This window comes from Larus michahellis, chromosome 23, assembly GCF_964199755.1.
Source record: "Larus michahellis chromosome 23, bLarMic1.1, whole genome shotgun sequence".
Classification (NCBI taxonomy): Eukaryota; Metazoa; Chordata; class Aves; order Charadriiformes; family Laridae; genus Larus; species Larus michahellis.
This window is the reverse complement of record NC_133918.1, coordinates 5,511,903-5,527,648: the sequence shown is the minus strand read 5'-3', so window position 1 is coordinate 5,527,648 and position 15,746 is coordinate 5,511,903. Positions and strand designations below refer to the sequence as shown.

General features: G+C 56.6%; 2 protein-coding genes across 13 annotated transcripts; one reads left to right on the top strand and one right to left on the bottom strand.

The window, feature by feature from the left end:
• Positions 1–3,683: 3,683 nt before the first annotated feature.
• Positions 3,684–11,083, bottom strand: PEX11G (peroxisomal biogenesis factor 11 gamma). 9 transcript variants are annotated; one of them, XM_074565308.1, is made up of 7 exons: positions 10,878–10,990; positions 10,612–10,800; positions 10,351–10,529; positions 10,128–10,178; positions 9,857–10,004; positions 5,191–6,995; positions 3,684–4,268 (listed from the first exon to the last, which is right to left on the bottom strand). In XM_074565308.1, the coding sequence occupies exons 1-6, from the start codon at positions 10,941–10,943 to the stop codon at positions 5,211–5,213; spliced, it is 2,418 nt and encodes an 805-aa protein (XP_074421409.1). In that variant the 5' UTR covers positions 10,944–10,990; the 3' UTR covers positions 3,684–4,268; positions 5,191–5,210. The 9 variants fall into 9 exon arrangements, with proteins under 9 accessions (XP_074421409.1, XP_074421405.1, XP_074421406.1 ...); XM_074565304.1 differs by having other exon boundaries at positions 9,857–10,007; positions 10,612–11,080; XM_074565305.1 differs by having other exon boundaries at positions 10,612–11,078.
• On the top strand, positions 10,960–15,692 carry SAXO5 (stabilizer of axonemal microtubules 5). Of its 4 annotated transcripts, none has more exons than XR_012584441.1 (7): positions 10,960–11,384; positions 11,567–11,661; positions 11,753–11,868; positions 12,207–12,325; positions 12,525–12,720; positions 13,678–13,932; positions 14,295–14,671. XR_012584441.1 is itself a non-coding variant. In XM_074565317.1 (7 exons), exons 1-7 carry the CDS (start codon positions 11,082–11,084, stop codon positions 14,481–14,483), a joined length of 1,107 nt encoding a protein of 368 aa, XP_074421418.1. In that variant the 5' UTR covers positions 10,960–11,081; the 3' UTR covers positions 14,484–15,692. The 4 variants fall into 4 exon arrangements, 3 of the variants coding, with proteins under 3 accessions (XP_074421418.1, XP_074421419.1, XP_074421417.1); XM_074565317.1 differs by having other exon boundaries at positions 13,678–13,766; positions 14,295–15,692; XM_074565318.1 differs by having other exon boundaries at positions 13,681–13,766; positions 14,295–15,610.
• Positions 15,693–15,746: the final 54 nt, after the last annotated feature.

Below are 15,746 nucleotides of genomic sequence, written 5' to 3'. Positions count from 1 at the left end.
AATTCTGGGGCAGAATTTGCATCTCTTGGAAGTTTGGTGCCGCTGCAGCCGTCGGTGTTCCAGCCAGCGCGGGTGTTTCCGTGTTATGCTGCGGTTCTTGCAGTTCCTTTGGTGATGGCAGACCCCTTGGCTGACGGTATCATTGACAACGCTGTTGCCCGTCTATGAGACACGCTCCCTGTTTTCCGCAGGCGGGGTGTGATTTCGGGACGGGTGGCGGTGCCTTCAGAGCTGTTAACTTGCTCATACCAGTATCCCAGCAGCTCCGCCCTGCCTTGTCTCTCTCTCAAATCTGTAGCTAATTAACCCGAAACCCAAACCACATTCTTTCTATTTGGATGAATCATTCTGAGGCCATGGGCAATGACCAGCTTTATGCTAAACCTTCCTCTTTCATGTGGGTGAGACGCGGCTGATGGTTCCCATACGCGCATCTGAGATTCATCGGCAGCCAGATGCTTGAGGACAAACACGCACGGAGGACGTTGGCTCCGGAGCGTGCTCCGACAGTGGGAATGTGCTGCTTTTCTGCCTTTCCCCTTCCTCGCCCCCGTGACTCAAATCCGGTTTAATTTCTCATCCCGGCGATGGGGCCGGCGCGGGGCTCAGGAGACGGGGGGTGCGCGGGGGCCTCTCCTCGTGCGGTGCCTACGGTGTCTGCTGCTGCTGCGCCCAGGGGACGTGGCAGAGGGTAAAAGCCAGACCCTCTTGGAGCTGGCAGTGCTGGTGCGTGACACAGGGTCCCTGGCTCTGGGACGGTGTCACACGCACGGGTGGCTCAGGCGCAGTGGGGATGGCTTTGTTACGCGGCCCCGTGTACGCGGGAGCACGAGAAACCCGCCTGGAGCAGCGCCACGGAGATGTGCTTCTCCCACGTCAGCAGCAGCTGGTGCCGTTCCACGGTGTGTTGCGGGACCCGAAGCTGTCCCAGATGCGATATGCAAAATTTTCAGGGGGTCTCAGGCGGGTAGATGCGTAATGTTCTTTTCCCTTCTAGAACGTTTGACGTCACGGACACAAATCACACTGTGTGTAGTTAGGGCTTTGCTTTCCCCGGGCTGCCCTGGGTTGTCATCCTAACAGCAGCGTCTGCTCCAGCTCCTGGCTGGACGCGTGGGGCTGCACCGCGGGACACTTCGGTGATCCGTACCCCAGCTCAGCCACAAAAAGGGCATTTCTCAGGTACCGCTGTGCTGGTTTTCTGCAATTAACAGCACCGGCCAGCGCGTGGGGAAGGGAGAAAGGCTGTGCGCTGCCTTGGCACTCCGGCAGCAGGGGCTGTGGAGCACAGTGCAGCTACCAGCCTAAAAAGCAGCGTACTTCCCTTAAAACCAAGGCCGGTTGTCCTTGTGGCCAGGAGGGCGGCGGGTCCGTCTGGCGCGGTGTTTCTCCGGCTGGGGTGGTTTTGCAGGCTTTGTGTGAGAAGAGGGACATCCCCCGGGAGAGGCGATGTCACGCTGGGCTTGCTTTGGCTTCCAGCCTGGCGCTGCCCGTGTGCGCTGCCGCTTCCAGCCGTGGCTGTGGGCTGGGCTCCGGCTCCGGCAGCGGGGGCGCAGGATGGAGCGGGGCTCGGGGCTGGGAGGAGAGGCTTGGGTTTGGGCTGCGTTGAGATTCTAAATTAATTCTATTCATTCAAGAGGGTTTCTGTCCCAGTAACCAAATTAACCCCTAAACCGCATTCACCTGCAGCCCCCTTGGCCTAAATCTTCTGGCCCCGGCGCTGAAGCGATGATTTGGACGGATGCGTGGAAATGTCAAACTGGGAGAACAGGTCGGCGCGGCGCGCTGCTGGGAGGAGAAGGTGTCTGTGCGCCCCAGGGCTGCTCCCCGCGGGAGGAGCTGGAGCCGCAGGGAGAGCGCGGGGCTTTGCTGGCTGAAGGAGGGTGAAGGCCACGAAACGCAGCTCTGGGCGTCCGCTGCCGCTGTGGAGCGGCCGAGCCCAGCTGTGCTGGAAGCGTTGGTTTTCCTTGAGAGGCAGTAGTAGGGAGAAGTGCAGTTTGAAACCAGGGAACAATTCACAGAGGCTCGCAAAGGCTTCGGCAGCAGGGCTGCTCGGTCCCCGAGCTCAGAACGCCCGGAGCGCGGCTCGGATAACACCCCAGCGCCAGGAGCGGGAGGCAGACGCAGCCCCGTGCTGCTGGGAGCCACTTTGTCCCTGGCGCAGAAGGCGGATGTGGCCGGGAGCCAACGCTTATTGCTTGGCAGCGTAAATAAAACAGCTGCTGCTCAAATGGCCGTGAATGAAACCTCCGTTCCTCCGACCTGCTGAGCACAGTCGGACTTTGTCCGACCCTCAGGAACAGCTGTAGGTAGAATAAAGGTGAAGGAGCTGTGGGCTCGCTCACCGGGGCGGGGATGATTTCTGCTGGCTCCTTGTCCCACCGCGTCCTGTGCTGTCACTGGCCCCTGGGCTGTGGGTGCAGAGTCCTTGTCTGCCTCCTCTCCCGGCCGAGCTGGGAGCTGCTGGATGGTCGGACTCGATGATCTGAAAGGTCTTTTCCAACTTAAACGATTCTATGATTCCATGCTGCTGCTGCCCACGGTGCTCCTGGCTGGGGGCTCCTCTCCCCACCGCCCCCTGGGCTCGGCAAGCGCTGGAGAGGCGGCACAGGGAGGGGAAAGGGAAAAGGCCCAGCCTGGGGCTGAACATGGCGGAGGCATCAGAAAACAACAGAGAGCTGGGGGGGTTCAGCCTGGAGAAGAGAAGGCTCCGGGGAGACCTTCCAGCCCCTTCCAGTCCCTCAAGGGGCTCCAGGAAAGCTGGGGAGGGACTCTGGAGCAGGGAGGGGAGCCATGGGACGAGGGGGAAGGGTTTTACACTGGAAGAGGGGAGATTGAGGTGAGATATTGGGAAGAAATTGTTTGCTGTGAGGGGGGTGAGCCCCTGGCCCAGGGTGCCCAGAGAAGCTGTGGCTGCCCCATCCCTGGAGGGTTCAAGGCCAGGTTGGACGGGGCTTGGAGCAGCCTGGGCTGGTGGGAGGTGTCCCTGCCCAGGGCAGGGGGGGCACGGGGTGGGCTTTAAGGTCCCTTCCCACCTGAACCGTTCCGTGATTCTATGAAAACAGGATGGAAATGAAGTCAGTTTATCTGCTTCAGCCACCAGCAGCAGGGCAGCTTGCTTCCTTCCAGTCTTGCCAGTTCTTGCCTGCACTAGCAGCTAGGAAGGGTTCTGACATTGATTTATTTAACGCCGAAATTGAACAATGGATCACACCCAAACCATGCCTCTGTGGTGAGACAGTCGGTTGCACCTTCGGTGCCGGTTTCCTCTGACCGTGCCGAATCCTGTCTCGTTCCTCCCGCCCTTAACAGAGCTGGGCCTTCCCCCCGCCGGCGGCTGGGCCCGGAGCTCGCAGCCCTCGGGGAGAGAAGGGGCAGCGCTTTCCTCTGGTCTTTTTGGCAGTGAGGAAACCCAGCTCTGCAGAGGATGACCAGGTAAAGGCAGAGAACAGCTAAATCTTCGCTGTTTTAAACAGATTTGCGCGTCCTTCAGATCTGGAAGGCAGTACAGAGCCTGAGCTTTCCCGAGTCCTGCTTTACAAAGATGGAGGAAGATCTGAGCCCCCTCCGGCCGATGAGGGTTTGGGCTCTCGAGCAGGGGCCGCTCTTCTGCTCTTCGCTCTTGCCAAGCGTTAGCTCAAGTGTGGGCTGGGAAAGCTTGCAGCTGAAGCACCCAGAACAGGCAAGGGACACGGTGGATTTTATTCAGATTTATTGAAGCAGCTCCAGGCTGAGTAATAAACACACACAACTGCTGTATATAAAAAAAATAAAATAGATGTACAGCACCAGCCAGCTAACCATGTACTGTCACATGTTAAGACACTTCAGGCAACCGCCTCTGGCGCTGCCCGCGTTCCAAGTCACAGCAGACAGCAGCGCGCTCCGCAGCCTGCTGCCAGTTTCTTAGGAGCTTCTAGTAAATGTCACATAAACCAAAATACTAAATGAAAGAAGTAAAAAATATTCCTCTGGTTCCCGCTCTGAGATCACACGAGTTAGGAGAAAACTTGGAAACCTTTTGCCGTCTCAAGGGACAGCACAAGCTGCCAGCCCAAGGAGGTCCCTCCGTGCTTGTCCCCTCCCTGGTCCGAGCGAGGGGGATTTACGGAAGCGGTTCGAAGCCGGAGCCGCGTTGCCGTCCTGCTGCCGCTCACGAGCTCCGGGCAGGGGCTGGCGTCCAGGACAGCTCACAGACGCTGCTACTGCCCGCGTCTTCTCTCTGGATCCTCGGTGAAGTGAGACACTGGCAAAATGGGCTGTGAAGCCTGTAACGCAGGAGAAAGTATTGTGAGCCCGGCGTGCGGCAAACCCGAGACCGCTCGAACGCTGCTCTCCCGGGCTGACGGCTGCCTATTTCCCTCTACAGCCCGGAATTTTCTATAGGTAGCGCGGGATATTTTATCACAAGTTCACTGGGGTAGTGTGTCTTTTGCAAACAAAAAAACCTGCAGGGATCTGTGATTCACTGGCATCTTTTCTGCCAAGAGCCTTTAGAAAGGTTTAATTCCCGTTGCAAATTTTTAAAAAGTTAATGGCTGCGTAGCAGGAAAGAACCGGCATGAAAGGGACACCAGAGAATAATTAGAAGCGGAGAAACCCTGTGTTTATATGTAGACAGGGTTTGTCTTACAAATGCAATTACCAACCATTCTGGGACTAAATCCCAGCTATAATCTTGTTCTGGCACCAGCTCCCAGCCCTCGCGTCCCACAGGACATCTGGGTGCCACCAGCAGATTCCCCGTGGCACCAGGAGGAGGCGGCTGGGCTAAAAGCAGCCCGTTCCCCCCTGGCACCGTGCCGTCCCCCCCCAGCCCCTTCGCACAACCCTCCACTCCACGAGCCTTCTGCACTGGGGACGACACCCAATCCTCCCCGCGGAGAGCATTCCCCAAAATCCTTGCATAGGCCAGGGCTCAGGGGAAGGGCTTAGGATGCCAGGTTAAGCATCTTGTTATTTATACTAATCTTCTCCCCGCAGCACTTCAGCACCTAGAGAGGCGTTCTCTCTCCCGCAGGGTTTTCGATCCCAAACCACCGGCCTGGAAGCGCGTTTCTGGAGCTGATGTTCGCGGGAGGCTCCAGGACAACTGCAGTCCGGATTCACGGGCGTCAGCCCCTCAAGGTTTAACCCTTGTGCAGCACAAGGTTATACAGAAGAGCTCTGGGCTGATCCCTGACTATTTACCTCCTTTGTCACACCGTGACTCAGGCTGACAGGTACTTCCAGGTGCTGACAAAGGCGGTGGGGATGAGGGAATAAGGCACCGTCGTGACGCTGCTCCAGGTGTCAGATGATGGGTCGTAGCAGTCCAGCGTTTTGCAGCGCTGAGCCCCGCAGTAGCCCCCCACCACATACAGTCTGTTGCCCGACGTGACAGCACGGCAGCTGATGCGCTTCGCGGTGACGTCCCCGAATTTGGACCACTGGTAGGTGTCACTGTGGAAACGGTAAGCGGAGCTGGCGGAAAACTCCGTGTCCCCCCCGATGACGATGATGTGGCTGCCCACCACGGCGGCGGCCGTGTACCGCCAGGGCTGGGGGCAGCTGACGGGCACCGTCCAGCGGTTCTGGCAGGGATCGAAGCACTGCACCTTGGGCAGCTTCTCCTGGTTGGTGCTGGTGCCGCCGAAAACAAACAGCTTCATCTTGGCTCCCACCACGGCGGCGTTGCTCACGCCTTCTCGGAGAGGGGCCACCAAGGACCATTTGTCCAGCTGCGGGTCGTAGTGTTCGACTTGCTTGAGAGAGACAGAGGGAGAGGCCGGGAAGGCACCGCTCACTGCTGTGTGACCCCCCACCACGTACAGACAGTGGTCCAGCTCAGCGGAGCCGTGGCCAAACCGCGCCACCAGCATGGGAGCGGCTTTTGCCCACTCGTCGTGGAGGGTGTCGTAAACCCAGACGTCTTTGGAAGCGCCGTTCTCGGAGCCTTTGCCGCCGGTGATGTACACTTTGCAGCCGATGGCGCAGGCACTGCACTCTTTACGAGGGCTTGGGATGTCGGCACGAGGAATGATCTCGCGGGTTTTATGATCCAGCATATAAATCTTGTCGCACATGAAGGTCTGGCCCCCCAGCAGCAGCAGGGCCTGGCTGACCTTGCGGGGTCGGGCGCAGCACCCCGTCACCAGGCCATCGTTTTGCAGGATCTTCATTTTGCATCGTACGGCGTCGGCCACGATCTCCTCCCCCAGCTTGTGGCTGGTCACCAGCTTCTCGCAGGCCACTTGCTTCCGCAGGTAGGACTCGGGCAGAAGGGCCAGGCGGACGGAGCGCAGCAGCTCTGGCAGAACTTCATGGCGTCGGGGCAAATCGTACCGGATCCAACCTATAACAGCTTCATAGACCAGCGTCTCATCCTCGACCTCCAGCTCTTCACTCTCCACCAGCTCCAGCAGCTTGTCTTTGGGCAGGCGGAGGAAGTCCTCGGTCTTGCAGAGCGAGGTGAAGTTGGCCAACGCCATCCTCCAGGAGAGCTCCAGCAGCCGCTCGCAGCAGTGGGCATCCGACAGCAGCAGCATGTTCAAGCAGTTCCCAGGGTAGAGATTCTTCTCCAGAAAGTCGGCCGAAGCATCCCGGATGTCCTGAAACTGCAGCATGTCCCCGGCCTCCAGCAAGGACTCCGCGTTCTCCTCGTTAATCAGCACCCGGGCGGAGTACGCGTAGTCCAGCAGCAGCTCCAGCACCTCGGGGTGCAGGGAGTCGTGGAAGTTGACTTCGGCGTCTCTGCTCTCTTTCAGGCCCCCGCTGAACATCGCCTCGAAGTAGCGGCTGCAGGAGGCCAGGACGGCCCGGTGGCAGTGGAAGGCCTGGTTGCCCGCCCGCAGCACCACGTCGGTGAAGAGGTGCCGCTTGCGGAGCAGGTTGAGGTGGGTGAGGAGGCTGTCGGCGTGGCCCGGTTTGTGGAAGAGGTGGATGTTCATGGAGCCGGAGCTCGAGCGGGATTTCCGGTTCTCGTGGCTGCTGACGGACATGGTGGTGAAGCTGCTCTGCAAGGGGAAAACCGGAGGGTCAGCGGGGAAAGCGGGAAGGCCAAACAGCCGTTCTTGGATTGCCCCAGCGACGTGAACCCTGCCAGCACGGCCAGGGCTGCGTGACACCCCGCCCCGCCAACGGAGCCACCAGCACCGGCGGGGGTGCTGCTGGGGCCGCCCCGGAGGGCGGCAGGAGGAGCACGACGGTGGGAGCACGGAGCCCGGCCGGTAAGCGGAGCTCGGAGCGGGCGTCCCGCAGCGGCGGGGCTCGCCCAGCGCAGACCCGGGGCACCGCGCGGTCCCGCACCGAACGCCGGTGCGTGGCACGGCCCCGCGGGGCACCGGGGAAGGGGCGGGGGGGAGATGTGCGGTCCCGGTGCTGCCCGCCCCGCCCGCGGTCCCGCACCCCCGCACCTGGCCGTGGCTCGCTCCGGGGCCGCCGCGCTCGCCGCTCGCCGCCGCGCCCCGCCGCGTGGCCGCCCCGCCGCCGGCCCCGCCCCCGCCCCGCCGCCACAGCCAATCAGCGGCCGCAGCGCGCTCCGCTCGCGCTTTGTGAATGGGAGCCGGGGGCCGGGCGTGCGCATGCGCCGCCCATTAACCCCTGCGCGCCCGGCGCCGCCGTGGCGCCACCCGGCCCTAAACGGGCCGTAAAAGCCGCGGTCGGGGCTGTGAGCTGGAGCCAGCGGCTCAGCCCTAACGGCCCTGCCGACAAAGGCAGGGCACGGCCGGAACAAACCGTCCCTGCTCAGCAAACGTGTTCCTGCGTGGGGCAAAGCCGGAGCTGGGCTGGGCCGGGCCGGGCCGGCGGCCGCAGCAGAAAAAAGGTGAAGAACCCCACGGGTTTTGGGGAAATCGGGTCTGTCTGTGCAAGGTGTTGTGCGCAAAAAGCATGAGTCCTGCCCTGGGCGGTCAGCAGCAGCCACCACAGGTGTTTAAATATTCTGTGTCAGTGGGAACCAAAACCGCTCTACAGAAAATACGAATTTCAGAAGTTTCCGAATTACCAGGTTTTGCTCTATCGTTGCACGTTTCAGTTCATCCTGCGCTTCGCCGGCTGCAATTTGAAATCTGTCAGAAGGAGCAGCAGCGGATGAAGTAAACGTGCTTAGGCCAGTTTACTGTGTCCTTTCTCTACACAAAAATCAGAAGTGTGGTTTAGTTTCACTAATTTGGCACCAGAGGTGCATGTAGTTGGATTATTTTTTTTTTTAGGGAGGTTAAGAATATAAAGAGAGAGAATCTGATTTCTTATTAAAAAACACTAAATTTCAGCAGGGGCCTCTGCAGCCGGTGCCAGGACGGGGCAGTAGCTACAGCAGCAGGATGCGGGTGCTCTGCCTGCTCGGACACAAGACCTGCAGCGTGACTAGAGAAAAAAAACAGAATCTCTTCCAGATAATGCCTGCCTGCACTCCGAGTTGTACCAAAACCTATAAATCTGACCCCAAATTCTGAGCACAGCCAGGAAGGCATCCTCTGTGTCACTTGGTGGGGTGAAGGTCCAAATAAACAGCAAGGACGGGGCGCAAGATAAAGAGTATCGCTCTGCTCTTTGAACGTGAGCAGGAGATAGTTTCACGTGTCCGTGCCAAAAACAACAACAAAAAAAAAGAGCTCAAATCTCCTGGAAATGGGGTCCCTGCCGTGCTGCATTGCAGAGAGCACCAGCACCGCGCAGACTAAGCAGAACTGTTTTCAAAAGATGCACTTCCATGACAATTGGTCAGGTGCTCTGAATTATTTCGGGAGAAGGACGGCTGGTAACAGATGGGGAGCTGCAGCCAACGCAGCAAAACGCTTTCTGTCGCCTAGGCACTCTGGAGCTTTCTAGAACCAGATAAAGAACATTTGCCCAGTTATCGGAAGCAACGATCACTCAAGGCCACCTTTGAAGCATTCGTCTTGTTTATTATTGGCACCGCCTAGAAATAGAACTGTAAAACTCATCTTGGCATTGCTTTGATTGGTGCTTTGAAAGGTAATTAATAAATTTGCTGCTGGTTTTTTTTTTTTTTTTTTTTTTTAAAAAAAAACATTCCGTTGGCTGCTGCCAGAGCCTGGTGGAAGAGCTCCACCCGGTGGCACTCTGTAAAGGCACAGCTGGAGCCTCAGCGCCTCTTCTGGTTTAACTGGAGTCTCAACTTCCAGTATTTCTCCTTAAATGAGTAATACAGAGTAGAAGAAAGCTTCGCAAGGCACTGCTTACAGCTGCTGCTTCTTTCTAAAGAAACACAACCATGGCAAACAAAATAACCCAACAACCTCCTTCAGCCGCTTGCTCCTGTTCGCGCTTGGGGCATCTGCTCTGGGCTCAAACACCAAAACATCTGACGGAGAAAATTCCATGATTCCTGGGTCAGCGGAGGCACAAAGCGCTGAGCCTGGAGCTGGAATTTGCAGGATCCATCCCTTAGAAGTTTTGCGCGACAGAACCATGGCCGTTCCTCTGCCCTAACGCTGGTTTTGTGCACTTTTAAGTGACAGCGAAGACCGGAGGGTTGCATTTGTCTTTTGGGACATAGGAAGGAAGGATGGAAGTGACTTTTTTCCCCTTCTATTTTACCAATCCTAGGAGATTTCTTGACTTTCAGAGGATTCACCTGAAATATTTCTCTGATGAAGAGTGATAAAAATTGTTAACCGCAAACAATCCTCTCTGTAATAGACATCTTGAGTACAGTCCCAATTACAGGATGTGTGGAACCACAATCATCGACATCAGAAAGTTAAAATACACCCTGCCACACTAAAGGCATTTTTACCATGTAAAAAATGGGCTCCTGAAGCTTAATTATGGTTTACACAGCTTCAGAATTTCCTCCTCTAGATGCTTGGTAGATACCAATCAGGGAAGATACGGTCCCCAGGAGACCTACTAGCCATGGAGGAAAGCGTCCAGCCCAAAGGAAGCCCGGAGGCAGCCAGTGGATTGCGTTGGAGAGATCTGCCATGTCTGTGAGGATGCTCAAAACTTCAGCCTTCACTTGGGCTTTCGTTTCCTTTTGACTCCGAGGCGAAGATGTACTGCTGGAAGCAAGTGTAATATTATTGATGGCCCATAATTCAATAATAATTGGCAATAGCTCACAAATGAGAACAGATACGTTTGGGTTAAAATAGCTGTATAGCCAAGGAGGGAAATCATACCCCTTGTGCTGCCTCAGCTTTCTTCTTAACTGGAACAAGATTCTCAGGGATCTGAAAAGAACAGAGTTATTTCTCCTATAGCACTGGAGGTTTTTTTCTCTAGCATTAACCACATCTGTGAGGAAGAACACCCTTCTACAGCTGAGAGGGGCTTAATTTTAGCCTGATTACAGGGAACACGGTTCATTCCCTGTCCTGCCTGCGGCCCCCCAGCCAGCCTTACCGCAGGATGCCCAGGAGCAGGGAGAAGGCCCAGAGCCCCATGCTCAGAGTCCACCACTTCTGAGAGCTGATGCGGAGGACGCCGGCGTCAGCCGCCCAGGCGACGTGCTCGCAGGGGTAGTAGAGCTGGTTGGCCAGGTTGCAGAGCACCGACAGCCCCCGCACCAGGCCGTCCTCGTCCTGCAGGGAGCACGGGGGACACACCTTGGTGCCTGCGGCGTGGCCGGGGAGCCTGTTGCTGCACCCCGTGCCCCGCGCTCACCTTGGGGCCCAGCCCGTAGCTGCAGCTGTAGCTGAGCATGGCGAAGTCGTCGAAGAGGCGCAGGGCCGTGCGGCAGGCGTTCAGCTGGGCCGACACGGCCAGGAGGCTCCCGGGCAGCCCTGACGGCGGGGCCTGCGGCCCGGCCAGCGCCCCCCCCGCCAGCTGACAGCCATAGCAGAGCGCACGGACCTGCGGAGGCACAGTCCGGTAAGGGCCCGTCCGCACGGGGCCGGGCAGGGCCCCACCGGGCCGCCCCCGCCACTCACCACCCGGTCGCGGCCGCGGTAGGTCTCCAGCGCGGCGACCAGGCCGCTGAGCGCGCCCGCCGCCATAGCAACGCTTCCGGGGTGTGACGTCACGGCGCGCCTGGCGCTGGCGCGGGGCACGCCGGGAAGGTGGTGGAGCCGTCGCCATGGCGACGTGGCCTAGTGGCTGCTGAAGCCTATGCGAAGCCTCCCGCCTGCTCGGCCATGACGGCCCCGGCCATCCCGGCCCCCCTCACGGGCGTTCCCTTCCTGAAGGCGTCCCACATTCAGCTGGGGGCTGAGCGCTGGGCGCCGGGAAGCGCTCGTCAGCCATTTTCTCACACCCAATTCCCCCCCTTCTGGGGGGTTCACCGGCCACCGCCGGCCCCGCCACCCTGCAGCGGGTGGGTGCTGAGCCCGAGGGGCGGCGGCGGCGGCGGCGGGGGAACCTGCTCGGAAACTCGCCTGGCGTTTCCAGAGAGGCCCCTGCAGCCAGTGGTCCCGTTTGTTCCCCCAGAGTCGGAAAAGGTAACAGCATGATTTTGGGGGGGGACCAGGACACGGTTAAAGGGCAGCACATTCCCATGTTGAATTCTGGCCTGAAAGGGGTGGGATCTGTGCAAGTGAAAACCAGATGGATGGAAGGAGAGGGGAAACAAAGGGATTATGCTTTAAGTGGCTGTTCCGTAGCTCTCTTGGCTTCCCTTCAGCACGTGTCTCGTATTAAATTTGGGGATCCCAGAAGCAGTGGATCTTTGAGCGAGCAGAAACACGCCCACAGTGCCCCAGAGAAGAGGACACACAGGTATCAACAGGAGAACCAGACGGACATCCCCAGGAACGGCTCTTTCCGATGAACATTGCTCGTTAAGCAGCTCATATCTGGTGTCTTGCAGAGCCTACGACAAGGAACGTGCTGCCTCCCAGATCCACCACACGAACCTGCAGCTGGGGGATGGTCGCACCAGATTCTCCACCTCGACATCAGTGCTCTTCCCGGTGCACGATCCAGGTAGGGTAAGTCTGTGACACACAGGCAGCGTGTGCAGACCACTACTGAGGTTTATGACAAGCTGAATCGTAGGTTTTATCACTTGGTTTTAGTGATATAAAGACATAATGCATTCATATAATATGTATATAATTTTATATTTTTAATGTTTTATATTTTTTATGTATTCAGCATCAGTGTTGTCACTGTGAGGCTCTGTTTCATCCTCCCTCCCCTTCCCTGGCAGGTTAAATAGCTGTGTTCGTTCCTGTGCTCTATTGCATGAGGAGAAGCTGCTGTAGCTATAAATTGTTCAGAGACTGGAGTGCTCTGACATCCTTCACTCTCGCTTTTCCCAGAGCCTGTAACTATTGTCCGTCCAAACAAATACGCTTCATCCATCCCCAGAGGTGATGAAGACCCTGAGAGAAATCAAGCGTTGGCAAGAACTACTACTACGCAGCTCTCCTACGCAGAGGTCTGGTCCCAGCTTTGCTGTGCGGGTGTTTCTCTGGTAGAGACCCTCTCTTCTTTTATGTACGCTACTCTGGCACCTAACGGCGATGCTGCCGTCCCTTCTCCCCTCCCCGTTCTGGGCTCTGCAGGGTGTAATGTGCAACTGGGCGCCTTTCCCAGTTACAGCCCATTTCTGTTAAAGCAGCTCTTGTGTTCTCCAGACTGACAGGTGGAACCTCGTACCGAAGCCTGACCTGCTGAAGCATCGAAGCAAAATCTGCTTGGGAGATGAGCGTTCAGCCTCCCGTTTCTTCAGCACAACGCAGCAGGTGGACTATCAGCCGCCCTGCCAGAGCCAGAGGGTGATGGCAGACAGCAGGAGCCACCGTGAGAGCCACGTCCCCTTCAACTACCATGGTAAGGCCACGTTGCTCAGACTTGTGGTGCCAGAGGAAGCCTGCTGAGGTTCTCCTAGCTCTGTGCAAGGGACAGCAACGCCTGGTGCTCTGGGAAAGGAGGCAGCCCAGACACCTCGGGCTGGAGATGGCAGGAAAGCACTGGTGCAGCATCAGTGCCTGTAGTAAAATGAGACCACTACCCCGGAACCAGGCAGGACAGCTGTGCTCAGCCCCATGTCTGCTGCTGCTGGTTCTCACAGCGCCTGCTGATCTCGGCACTTTCACTTCCCCAAACGACATCTCACTTATCAGCCATCTCAATGCCTGTGCCAGACATAGGCACTCACTGCCATCGTACAGCAATGTTTAGCATGTTCAGGTGACGTGAGTGATTTCTGGGATATGAACCAGTGGCTTGATCTTTCTCCCTTGCTACATTTCTTTTTAGAAGTTGTTTTGCATTTGCATTTGGGAGGAAGGAGAGGATTTTGATCAAAAGCTGGGCTTATGCAACCTCGGAAAGGGATGCGGTTAGAGCTGGTCATGGAAGGCATTAAGAAAATCCTCCTCTGACGTTGCCTCCTGTTTCCGATGGCCAGTGCTCTGCAGCTGAGAGAGGTCCCTCCATGCCATGTATCTGTTTTTAAGACATTTGTTTTACTAAATGTGGAACAGATCACAGTTGAATTGACCTTTTCCTTGGCCCCAAACTTGTGGAGCAGCTCCATAACTAGCATATGGAGTGATATTCCTATAAATTCCATGTGAATTTCTTCATTTACCTCCTCACCCTGAGAATTGTGTTCTGTCTGGGCAAAGGTTTTCAGCAAAGTGCTGACAGCAAAGCCTGTCTTTTCCTCTCATTAATGGAAACGCATGCAGATCTGTGACTGCAACTCAAACTGCAAAGCTTTTCTGATGTTGCCTCCTAATTTACTGGCTTGAATTTTCTTTTTATTTCAATTCCATCCGTCAGCAGATGAAAGTTCTGTCACAGCCACACAGGCCATGCTGGTCCCACACAGACAGCAGAAACGACGACTCTCTGAAGACAAGTTACAGCAGGTAGAGCCTTAATAGGCTTGGATTTAGCACGGGGCAGCGTGTGGAAGCGGGATTATACCAAGCGAAGCTGTAGCCTCCCCGGTAACATCATCAGATTTGGTGTGTGCTCTTGAGCCACTTGAGATGGGACAGCCACGCATCAAATCCCGTCTGCCTCCAGTCTGAAGTAAATGCTCTGTGGGGAGCAGAGTTGTAGCTGAGAAAAATCTTTGAAGGGGACGGAAGGACAGGCAACAAAGTCCCTAAGTTGGAGGGAGGGGGAAGGTGAATCCGGTCCCCCCCAGAGGATCAGAGGAGGAAAACTGGCATGGCTAGAGGCGTCCAGCCAGGGTAAACGTCTCTCTGCACCACCAGCAGAGGAGACTGTGCATCTGCCAGAGAGAGGGCGCAGGCAGGCACAGACTGCAGCTGCCCAGCGGGGTGACCCCTCAGGTAGCAACATGGGGCGCAGATGTAGGGGCTGCCAGGTTCCACCTGCCTCTTCCCCAGCCCCATGTCCATCTGCTGAAAGCTCTTCTCTCTCCTCAGATCAAGAGCTCACACCTGGAGCTACCCTGGAGGGCACAGGACCTCTACAGGACTGAGCAGAAAGATGAGTTCACGCCCAAGTCCAGAAGCCCAGCAGAAATCCAAAAGGCAAACTCCCAAGTCAGCTGCGTGCCCCTGGGGACCCTGAAAGGATACTGTCCCCAGAGGAAGGTGCTCTTTGCACCATGATCTTCTCCCTTCTTCAGTGACCACCCAGAACTTCCTGCACTGTGGGCTGCGTACACATCGTGTTACCTGTCCTGATGCCCTGCTCTTGGCCTGTCTGTGTGTTATTATAGGGAACGTTTATTTCACAAGTTGAAAGAGGACACAAGAAGGTGTTGTGACAGCAAGAATAAACATGGGGAGATTAGCCCAAAGACACGGGTGACAGATCTCCCTGGATTGCGAGACCCACTGAGCGCCTCTAGGCAAGCGCTGGGGCAGGAGGAAGCAGGTGGGGTAGGGGGAAGCTCAGAGAAAGGGCAAGAGATCAGAAGCAAAGTGAGAGGCACTGTCAGGGCTGGGGGCGGGGCTGGAATATTCCCTTATTATCTGTTTGTGTTTTGGTGTCAAGGCCTGAAACCAAAGGTCAGTGAACAGTCGGGCGGAGAGGCAGCCCTCCCCAGCTTATGATGAGTGGGCTGTTTTCCTAGAGGCGAGCTGGGTATTTTTGTTGAGTTGGTAACTCACGTGGGTTTCCTGAACGCTGAGCTTGCACTCACTCTGTTTGGGATACAGGTAATTTAAAGAGGGTAATTTAAAGTGTCGGCCAGTCAGCCCCTTCCCTGGGGAGGCCGAGTGAGCAGGGTCAGCTGCTGCCTTCTCACAGCTGCCGCTTCACAAGCTCTTCTCAGCCTTTTGATGCAGATGGGCTTGATTCACACGTGCCGTGAGCCAGCACCGAAGCATTTGAGCACGGGCTACTAAATCATTTCCAGTCGCTGCAGTTTGTGTGGGAGCAGTGGCTGTGGCCGCAATTCCCCTGTGCTTTCCTCTTGGGATTTGACTCTACATCCCTTGGGAAAAGGACAGTCTTTGCTCCATGTGTACTTCAGAGAAGCCGCGTACTCAAGTCTTGCAAATGCACACAGGCACCTCACATCAGTATTTTACACCGGTACATTGCAAACACCTTGATTCAAACACCTAGATCGCATCATTTGGTGTAGTAACAGGGACTTGCATCTGCTCCCAGTCTGCCCCATTAATTTTATGTGACCCTGAGGTGGCATCGCCACCTGTGCTCCCGCAGAAACAGCCACGGTTTACCGGGAATAAATGGTGAACATCACCCGTCTGGTGGAACCAGCTGGGAGGACCCTGTGGTTATTCGCTTTCTTTTTCATGTGGATTTTGATACAACTTGAGACACAGAAAGTAAAACTGGCTTTTGGGGTAAGGGTCTTTGCTTTCTAAACTCCTCTCCCACCCCTTCCAGCAATGCCCCAG